The sequence below is a fragment of the Astatotilapia calliptera genome, chromosome 17, assembly GCF_900246225.1.
Source record: "Astatotilapia calliptera chromosome 17, fAstCal1.2, whole genome shotgun sequence".
Taxonomy (NCBI): Eukaryota; Metazoa; Chordata; class Actinopteri; order Cichliformes; family Cichlidae; genus Astatotilapia; species Astatotilapia calliptera.
Genome location: NC_039318.1, coordinates 6638794 through 6650042, shown reverse-complemented (window position 1 = coordinate 6650042; position 11249 = coordinate 6638794). Strand labels below are relative to the sequence as shown.

At 43.8% G+C, this 11249-nt stretch overlaps 1 protein-coding gene across 1 annotated transcript; it reads left to right on the top strand.

Annotated features, from left to right (window-relative positions):
• Nucleotides 1-3757: 3757 nt before the first annotated feature.
• bphl (biphenyl hydrolase like) lies at nucleotides 3758-8372 on the top strand. The gene is made up of 7 exons (XM_026147045.1): nucleotides 3758-4247; nucleotides 5618-5721; nucleotides 5896-6062; nucleotides 7474-7627; nucleotides 7749-7880; nucleotides 7993-8116; nucleotides 8203-8372. The coding sequence occupies exons 1-7, from the start codon at nucleotides 4183-4185 to the stop codon at nucleotides 8291-8293; spliced, it is 837 nt and encodes a 278-aa protein (XP_026002830.1). The 5' UTR covers nucleotides 3758-4182; the 3' UTR covers nucleotides 8294-8372.
• Nucleotides 8373-11249: the final 2877 nt, after the last annotated feature.

Below are 11249 nucleotides of genomic sequence, written 5' to 3'. Positions count from 1 at the left end.
GAATGTGACCTTAGCACATGTTTATATTTAGACCATGCGTTGGTCATGGGACCATGGATAGGCACATAGCAACCAGACAAAGATGGTTGAAGGCCAGAACAGATCCGATGGCCCAGCTATCACTATCTGCTGAGCTGTCAGCACCCTGCTAGGAACACCTTTGAATGAAGCTCAAAATCAATTATCTGTGTGTTCCTGCTGTAAATGAGAGGGCAGCTGTCTTAAAACCAAGATTGCAATCAGGATTCTTTCTCTGTGTTTATCCATTCAGATCAAATTCAGTCTCTATTTCTACTAATATCTGTGACAACCTCAAGCCAGTGTTACACGTTTGTGCCCAAGAGTTGCAAACCAGTGTGGCAAAAAAAATCCCCACAATTTTCTGTTTCCTAAAAACAAGTTGTACTTTTCAAATACCCGTTCTAATATTTTCTAATAACAAAGTAGTGCTTTTAAACCTAATTTCGTCTTCGATTTCAGAATTCCCCCATTTATGTCTAATTTTGTGCTTCTCAGTGGACATCCTCTTAATTCTAACTCGCTCTGTTCATTTCCAGTAAATCTGGCTACATCTTCAGTGCATCGCTCTGAGCCGATCGAGGTATTTTTAGCCCGGCTTTGTCTTGTGTTCCTCTGTGTGGTTCAGTGTGTGTGTGTGTGTGCGTGCGTGTGTGTGTGTGTGTGGCACAGAGACAGGCAGGGGAGAGTGGAGGCGTTTACAAAAATCTGCCTGCTGCCTGCCTCAGAGAACTAGGTGGAACAGCTCATCGGCACCGAAAACTCAAAACCATTGATAAACAAAACAGCTCACACATTAGAAACCATGATGATACATTAAAAATACACCTTGATCAGAGCTGAGAGAGTGCGCGTCTGTGTGTGTGTGTGTGGGTGGAGGGGGTGGGAGATTGGGTTTCACAATAAAACTGTCTTTTTAACAAGAAGAAGAGGAGTCTTTCGGGTTTGAGGAAGGTTTGCACATCAAGCCATCACTTTATCGAAAGCCGTTTTTGGGCTCCAACTTAATACTTACTTTTTAAATGTACTTAATTATTAGTTTGCTTATTAAATTGCCTCTTAATAGTGAGGAAACACGTTGTTGTGTGTGAAACAGTCTAAAACCTCAAACTATCTCATTTATGGCGAAATAACTGAGAAAATCATCACATTTGAGAAGCTGAAACCCCAAGACCTTTGTGTCTTTAGCCACAGGTCTTTGTAGCCACATGCAAGCCTGTCTCTCTGTGGTTGGCTGTGTTGTTGTGCTGGCACACCACTTCAGTTTAATATTGCAACAATTATTCCACGAGTTTCTCTAAAATCCTATACAGACGTGTACAATCACCAGAGGTTGAAACCTACTCATTTTGGTGAATTTGGGACTTGTCCTCTACAGCTACCATGAAGTTTATGGTAGTGGAAATATCTGAGAAATCACAAAATATTCAGCGTCTCTTAAGGATGAATTCCAATAACTTTGGTGCAAAGTTTTCCTCTCCAGAGGGTCAAAGATGTTGCCTCATTCATTCAAGCCAACATCAGATAAGGGGTCTCGTACACGTATTCATATTTCCCTGTCAGTCCATCCCCTGACTTTACCTTGAGGTTGACATTTGACAGATATCTGATTACACACCCATGAAATTGCGTGAAATACTCAAGCTCGCTCAAGGATTAATGTAGGCCTTTCGTTACATAAACAACAGTAGAAAGATGGCAGGAAATGAGGGGGGAGAGAGCAAGAAGGAAATTGATATGCAACAAAGCTTCCCGTGAAAGGAGTGGTTTCAAAGGGCTGTAACATTTCAGATGTCTCACAGGGATTAACCATTCTGAGGTCTTACTGATCCAACACACAGTAAGTTCTGTAATCAAGTAAAAGAGGTTTTTTTGTCATATCACATATAAAATCTGGAATATTTCCATATGTAGTGTAATGTTGATGCTTTATGGTAATTTTTAAGTGTGTCACCTTCCTCAAATAAAGTCCATTAAAAGGCAAAGGATGAAAAAGGAAAGAACGCTTCCTATAAAACAGAAAAGGAAAACCCTATATGAATTCTGAGAGTATATTTTGTCGGGCTTAAAGGCGGGAGTCTTTTTAAAGAAAAGCCTCTTGAAATCTATAAGTGCTTATGAAGACCAACTGTACAAAATAGTGCTGAAACCTTTGGAGCCTTTTAGGGACTGAAGTTAGACATCTGTATCTGTCCACTGTGATTCTTCTGGTATCAAAAATGTCTATGATTATGCTATAACTCATAATTCCCACTCATTTTTTTTTATATCGTAGGGGTGTTTACGCAGTAGTCCAGAAGGAATTGGGCCCAAAGAAGCTCAAACCCAAAAATGTCAATGTGGTGGAGTAAACATTTTTCTTCTGGAAATTTAAATTCAGCATGTTTCAGGCGTTGAGACGATATTTGATACAGTTCCATTTTTTATAGGTTTCAGTTGTAGGAAAACACCCTTCTGTAAGTATTAGGACTATTACAGCACTATAGGGCACTTTACAGCATCCACCATCTTGATTGGATTGTAGCAGCAGCTTCAAATCACCTCACACAGCTGCTTCTAATACACATGTGGAGGTTTCTGTTGCGGTTCGGCTACGTTTTTAAACTGTTATCATCAGAGGAGTTCTTTCTCGTTGTAAAACCTTAACCAATCAGCATGTATATACAACACAATACCAGCATTTTACGGACAAAACTGACTTCAGAAGTCAGAAAAACCAGAAACAAGTGTTTTATTTCCATTCTCTTCCGCTTATCGATTCAGGGTCGCGAGGAGGGCTGGAGCCTATACCAGCTAGGACAACAGGCAGGGTACACCCAAGACAGGCCACATAGGGCCAGTTTGTACAACTGATCAATTCTGTATTTTTGAGAACCAAAAACAGATTATAGCCACACACCTCTATTTGCGTCTTTGTATTTAGGAATATCTCACGAGTACCCCCTGCTGCAACCCGGTTTAACTGCAGCTAATTGCTGTACATTGGCGTTAACAGGATGTGGAAAAGCTCTTGTAGACATGTTGAGTTTCTTGGTTGTAGAAGCAGTCAAATGAACACTGCAGAAAGACATCGTTCAGTTAACCTGCACCATGAGCGGGACTAACGACAATATCGAGCAGATCTAAGCCAAAGTCCCTGACATCTCCTTTGGGTGGAGCGTCATAGTTTCTCTTTTCTGCGCATCTTGTTCATGTCTTTTCTTTTCTTTACAATTTGCAAAGCTTCAATCCTGACATTGAATTGAAAACATGTGACACACTCAGTCACACACTTGGTCTTCATGGGACAATAACCCAGACATCTTGGAAACATTCACTTAATGACCTCCTTTTCATGAAGGAGTATATCTCAGAATATAAACCATAGTTTGTATTAACTTCACTCCACTCGTTAGCTCTAAAAAAAAAAGAAAAGAAGAAGAAGCAGATTCCAGATCTGAAAAGTAAAGCCAATGTATTCCGCATTCTTTATAATGGCCAGCAGGGGGCAACTCCTCTGGTTTCAAAGAGAAGTCTGGATAAAAACAGCTATGGGCTCTCATGCATATGTCCTCAGTTCACAGTCACATAAATCTCTTGTTTGTCACGTCCATTCTCAAAACAACAACAACAACAACAACGTGGTGATGACTGAAATTTCACAATAAAGCGTCACCAAACAACTGGAGAAGTCCATCTTTTATATACAGCGTATGGCTTCACCCCACTTCTAAACACACAGCAAAGCCAGTATCAAAGCAGACGTGCTCAGCTGATTTCTATTCAGATTAATAACATGCTGATCCATGAGAGGTCATGTTAACAGAAGCCTGTTAAAAATCTGCTCTGCCATTATTTAAGACCTGCAGCCTGCGCTCGGACTGGTGGGTCAGCTACTTCACTCCAGTGAGCCTGACATGTCAGAGTGACGACGGAAAAGTACAGTTTTCAGATCAGCTTGTGATTTTGGATTCGCCTTCGTACTTTCGCCTGAAAATATTTCACTGGATAAACGGCGACGTTGAAAGTGCCACACTGATCCCAGCACTTCCTTTAAAAACAAACACGCAGGGCTGGAACGTGTGGACTTTGGTCCACTTCGGAGAGAGACTGTACAATTTTTAACCAGCCAAATCAAACCTGGGGACTGACTGAGGACGTGCTGAGTGTGCGCACCGATCATACATGGCGCTGTTTTTACTCGGGAGACGTGGCTTTAAGAGAGCCATGACAGCGATCCGGCCGTACTGGTAACAGTTCTTACTGTCTTCATACTGTGTGCACTGTGAAATGACACGCACGACTCTGCAAGGACAAACTGCACAGAGCTGCAGAGACCACGCAGGAAATGCGTTGGGTTTTCTTGCAGTCGTAGTTCTTGCCTCGAGGTTTGTTTGATTCCAGTCCACTAGATGGTGTAGTATGCCCACTCACTACAACATAGTGTTTATGAACCAACTGTGATATTACGACAGTATCGATTATATATACCTATAAAAACTGATGTAACAGCCATTTATATTTAATGCGAGTTTAATGTCTGTATTCGTCTTCATCATGGCCACACTGTGTCCTTTATCTGTCACAAATATTACATAAATATAATATTCTAACACGTTTTAATGTCGTAAATTATACTTTGCAAATATTTTAAATGCAGAAAAGGGGGTTAAATTATCATATTATATTATATTATATTATATTGTCGATCTGGTGAATAACTGTTAGGGATGTTTTTGTTTAATAGCAAATAATAACAATAAAGTTCCTTTTTCATCCTTTATCCTTCCGTGACTGTCTTTCAAATTAAAGCTAAACACCTTGCTTGTAGACGGATAATATTTAGAATAATCTCATCGTCATTTAATGCATAAAGTGTTTGCCTCGAGGCTTTTGCAGGAGTAAATCTTGATATTATAGATGTGTTAGACTGCAAAACATTACCTTTAAAAAGATTACTGCGGGGTTTTTTTTGTTTGTTTTGTTTTTAAAGGATGGAGAAATATCACAGTCGCGCACATAAATATATGACTGCCATCACGTGATGGTAAATAACCACCAGCAACTATGAGCTGTTGCAAACACTGTTATCTCTGAACATGTAATTTGCCAGTAGGTTAGTTTTATTCAGTAAATGAATAATTGCTGCATCTGAACTGCTTATAATCAAAACTCATATGAGTTCATGTACACCTTTTGTTTTATTCAAGTACCGTTGTTGGTGCACTTTATTCAGAGCCTTTGATTTTCACAGCTTTGAAATGTGTTCTGCAGTAATGTAGGTAGAACATTTACAGTTCATCCCAGCAAAATAGCTTTAATAGTAACAGAGACCAAGAATAAGAGCGTGCCATACATCAGCATTCTAAATCTACAGGAACAGATGCTGTCAACGAGGGTTAAGCTGAACAATGGTTCCACTTTTCAAACCTGCTTTTAAGGGCCCATAAAACCCAAGATTCTTCTATTCTCATAAAAGGTGAACAATGTGATTGCTGTAATTGTCCTAACAAAGGATGACTTTATCTTTGGTTGTAACATTCAAAGTAACTATCCCACCTTATTCTGCTATCCACAGCTCATTTTGACTGCCACCGTCTCCTCGTGTGTTTCCCTGCAGCTCTTCAGTGGCCTCAGGCAAGAAGCCTGTTAATGGAGTGGATCTGTACTACGAGCAGACAGGCAGAGGAAAACATGCTGTGCTGTTGCTTCCTGGCGCTCTGGGTAAGTACAAGCACACGCCTCCTTTTAATGTAGAAAAGAAGTTTGGCTATATGGGAAGACATCAAAATCTTTATACTCAAAATATCTCTGTTGTAAGAATAGCATATCATTCAGTACAGTTTGATTTAGTCCTTTAAGCATCTAAAAGAAAAACTGCTATATTTTCTACCACAGGAAGCACAAAGACGGATTTTGGTCCTCAGCTTAAGTCTCTGGCCAAAGAACGCTTCACTGTAGTTGGCTGGGATCCCCGCGGGTATGGACAATCCCGTCCCCCAGACAGAGACTTCCCCCCTGACTTTTTTGAGAGGGATGCGAAGGATGCAGTTGATCTTATGAAGGTTTGCTGATAAACTCAGGGTGAAAATGATTACCAATCTGACCTTTACAGGTTACAGAGAAGCCCCTTCTCTGGGGGGCATGTGAAAGAAAGGAACATATGGGGACTGATAAACTTCATGCTCAGTTCAGCGTGTCGTAAAATGATAAAGGTCTAGAATTCATTCAAAATGGAAAATAAGTTAAATTCTGCAATCCAAAACCTGCTAGATTTTACTACAGTCTAATATCTGGATAAATATTAGAAAGCAATACTAATCCTAATTTTTTTTTTTTTTTTTTTAGCCACATATCGAGTTTTACCATTTATGGAAACTCCCATAACAAAACAGATAATGTATTGGCAGGAAATTACCTTAAAAAAATTACCTGGACCTTTTCTTTTTGGTCTTTCTTTTCTTTTCTTTTTTGCGCAGTTTAGAGAAAGTGTTTAAAGCACAATTAATAAATTATTATATACAGTTAGTGTATATGCCTCCTCTATTCTCTGCTTTGTGTTCTGATCAAAATTTAGGCAACCCTGACTTAAATGATGTCTAATCCACGGTCCGATTCTAATACTAAGACATGTTATTTTCATACACCAATATTAAAATTCCTGGTTTACGAAGCTATATCCTTCTTTTACCCTTCAGTAATGAACATGACAAAAAGCCCCTGTCTGGGGTTTTAGTTTCCGGTATGAGGCTACAAACAAACCCCCTCCTTTCAGTACTTATTTACTGCAATATTTTGTATGCCAATCAAATTGCTTTTTGACCATCATCATAACTCTTATGAAAATATACATTTTGAAATCACTGGCAACCTATGAGCTACACGTACAGTGTGTGAAATTAGAAGGCTGCAGAATCCAACACAGCTGTTGTATGTTGGTAAGCTTTAATAATATTTTAATATTCTCTTTGATTTTTCTCTTTGATCTTGTTATTGTATACTATATGTTCCAATAGTGGATACTCATGTTACACACAGCCAAAGTTGCGAAAAAGATTGTAAATACTAGATGCATACAAGTAATCTTCACAGGCACATTATTCTGGCCCCGCCCACCTGTTATTCAAATTTGAGTGATGATTCAAAACAGAAAATTTAAAGGCCACCCCCACCCCCCACCACCAACCATTTGCATGGTTCACTGTTCAAAATGTCTTAGAACTGTGAATCATGCAGGAAGGATTCTGTCAAATAGGTTTCTCACAATATCTGTACATTCAGAAGCATGAAGACTAATTGTCTTCTGCATTATTTACTGCATTTCATGATTTATATATCACAATTCATACACAGATAAATGTACAACTGTCTGGTCTTGCAGTTAAAGAAAGTTTTTGCATTTTTTACAACAGCAAGTTGTGTTACTGCTTTGACACAACCTACTTTTTTTTTTTTTTTAAATCATTTCTTTGGCAGACACTGGGATTCGGCAAGTTCTCCCTGCTTGGGTGGAGTGACGGGGGAATCACGGCTCTGGTTGCAGCCGCAAGGAACCCCGATCTGATCAACAAGATGGTCGTGTGGGGAGCCAATGCTTTTGTTTCCCAGCAGGACCTCAAGCTTTACAATGGTGTGTCACGTTTTATTGCCTTGGACAAGTGGCAAGTTATTCGAGCTACAAATTGGCTTTCACTTGAATATGTGCGCGTTGTGTGTTTGTGTGTGAACGGTTATGTTGTGGGAACACTCAGAGGTGCGTGATGTCTCCAAATGGAGTGCGAGGATGAGGCAACCCATGGAGGAGGTGTATGGGGTGCAAGTCTTTGCTAAACTGTGGGAGGCCTGGGTGGATGGAATCGCACAGTTTGTCCACAGACCAGAAGGTGATGGCTCTGTGCTGTTGCAGGCACACTAGACAATCTGAAAAGACACTTGTTAATTTTGTCTCTTACTAATGCAGATAATCTGAATGTTTCCTTTTTGCTCTCTGGTTAGGAAGCATCTGCATGGAACTTCTGCCCCTGATCAGCTGTCCAACCCTCATCATCCATGGAGAGAAAGACCCCATGGTGCCAATTCTCCACCCTGAGTACCTCCTCAAACACATCAAAGGTTCACGGTGAGAACGCACAATAATATTACCACAAATTGATGAATTTCACTTTTAGGTACAAGCTAAATCAAGATTTTCATCCCCAAATCTAGATTGCATTTAATGCCAGAGGGGAAACACAACCTCCACCTGAGGCATGCTGATGAATTCAACACACTGGTGGAAGACTTCCTAGAAGAGTGAAACCACGGCTTCATTATTCGACTGTGGAGAAAAAGAGTTGGTGTTACTTTAAAAATAAAATGTAGAATGTGAATTGTAATGTTATTTTGATTATTTTTTTATGATGCAATCTTCATTTGGAATGTTAGATTTAATAAAAAAAAAAAATAGAAATATGCGAAACAGCTTTTTACACAAATTAAAGTTACAATTTAATGTAAATAGATTCCATTTGTAACAAAATCTGGGTTCCATCCAGCTACAGACCTGTGACAACTGTCCTTTTTTTTTTTTTTTTTTTTTTTTTCCTTTTTTCTGCCTGTCCCATTTGGTTCTTTAGCCATCAGAATTGTTGTCTGAAGACCAACAAGGATACCCAATGGATTTACTTTGCCAAATGGATCATCGTGGCATTGCCGTATTGGTCCATTTGGTCGATCTTTGTTTTTATTATTTATTATATTTTATTTTCAGATGTTACAGACGGGACAGACATGAGTGAGGGATAGGAAAGGGAGAAAGAAAGAGGAAGGAAAGGAAAAACAGAAGGGGGGAGGGACAGTGAGAAAGGGGGGGAGAAAAAAAAATAAAAATCTCCTGGATCACCTGTTGAGAGAAGAATAGAAAACAAGCAAAAAAGACAAAAAAAACAAAACAAAGCAACATACTAAACACAACACCATCGCATTAATCTAGCTAAGTGTAAACAGCAGTAAATACTAAATATTCAATGTTGTTGTGCAGCACGCAGGATAGATGTGCTTCGAAGTAGCAGCCAAGAAAGGTGTAATTTGGGTCTACGAGCAGTGAACACCCGTGTGCATACCTGTGTGGATCAGCGCGCTTGTATTCCAAAGGTTTCTCCATGTAACGATCTACTAGGGAGTGTGGGGGGGCCACAGCCCCGTCCTCCAGGGTGTGAAGCAGGTATGGAGGAGATCAAAACTCCAGACATCCAGAGGCCCCCAGAACACAAGAGACCAAGGAAGACCAACAGAGGGGCAGCCGCGCCATTGTTCCAGTAAGAGCTGAGGAGAGTCCCAGATGAGGGTTCACTCAGCAGCCGCGGAGCAGAAGCCAGGGGGAGTTGCAGTGACGCGCCCATGAGCTCCGCCGGCCGCCAGCTGTGCCTGAGTGACCGAGCCCCAGGCCGAGAGGCCGGGGGCACCCCACCTCCGAAGGGGCCCGAGCGAGCCCCAGGCTCCAGGCCCCGATAAGCGGCCGCCAAGGAGTGAGCCGGTGTGTACCTGGACGCCCACCCCCAGACACAAAGAACCACCAACGCACCGACACCTGAGGGAGTCCGACACCTGAGGGAGTCCGCCACCGGCAGGGGAAGTGGTGGTGGGTGGAGATAGGCCTCCAAACCTTGGAGGGCCTGAGGTGTCCCCAGAGAGGTGGCGTCTGATACCCAACCTGACATATAGACACAGACATACAGGCACACACAGACACAAACATCCATTCCCACCCTCATGCTCTCATATGCACTCACTCCACACTCAACCAACGTGGAGACAGACATAAAGAGACGCTGTACACACGATCACACTCCCCAAGCGTACTCTACAAACCGGGTCTAGGTACCCTTGCCCCTGGAGGGGGGAACTGCACCCAGACCCAGGTGGTGTTACCCTTTTCCCTGCGGTGGGGAGAGGCAGACCACCCCGACTCCGCAGCAGCAGGGAGGCCCCACACTCCAGACCGCAGTCGGACGGCCAACTCCTCCTAGCCCTCCCGCTCCAGCAGGCCGCAGAGAATGGGGGTGGGAGAAGACTCTAAACCTCCCTCCACCCGCTCATTGTAGTGTTGATGTATGTGTGTTCTAAGGTGCAATTAAAACCCAGGAGGGCATGGAGCTACCTGCCAAGGAGCAGCAGGTAAGCGCATAGTCCCTCCTGATAGCCCTCAATGTCTAAGTGTGTTTAAAATTGAGAGGTGGGCAATGACGCCAGGGGTGAGGTTTATACCCTGATGGTAATTTGGACTCCGTGATTGTGCCCACCCCCAAGATAAAATGGGATAAAATTGAGGCAGAGGCAGCCAGAAGGGGACAGAGGGGGGGGGTAGCCTCCTCTGCACCTTGGTGACATACCCCTACTCCAAGTCCCTGCATGTGTGGGTGGTTGTGGTGGAGCGGGAAGAGGGAGGCAGCTGGAGATGGGGAGGGAAGGAAGGGAGGGGCAGGTAACCCCTCCCTGGGGCCAGCTCCCCCGCTGACCCCAGTAGGCACTCCCACACGCCAGGGAAAAGGGGCCCAGGCCCATCCAGACCGGGGCCCAGTGCAGCAGCGCCCCCCGGCCCCACAGAGCCCGGGACAGTCCACCCAACGCCACCACAGAGAAAACTGCACCCACCCCACCATCCACTCATCTTCCAGACTACATAAGACAGTAAACGTCCAGGCTGAGATCTTCCTCCACCTCTCCTGTATCTCCCCCTCCTGCAGACAGAGTTCCTGAGGAGAGGAAAGCTCCTGCAAGATGTGACCATCTCTCCCACCAGTTGAAGGGCCCCCCAGGTGGCTCGACGCACCGGCGGCACCCTGCTCCAGGGCTGGGCCCCCATGCACCCATCCGCCCACAACCCCGGCAACACACCAACCAGGACCCAAGCCCCCGAGGCCCGGCCCGGGCCCCAGCCCAGAGACGGAGCGCCCCCAGAACCTCACGCCCATCCCGGACCCACCCAGGGCCAGCCAGGCTACCAGGTCAGTAACCCACGTCCATCAGCACAGACCCTCCCCTAGCCCCGCTGCACGCAGCCGCGAGGAAACAGTCACCTGAGAGCCAACAGAGCCCCCAACCGGACATGACCGCTACCCCGGGTTGAGCCCCCCAAGGAAGATGCCTCCGGGGAACCCCCCCGACGCCCTAAGCCTGTCCCTACCCCCACACCAATCACAACAGTGAAGGCGGGACCAAACTATGACCCCCCACCCCCACTAGGTGATGGAGCTGATCAAAGGAGTCCAGAG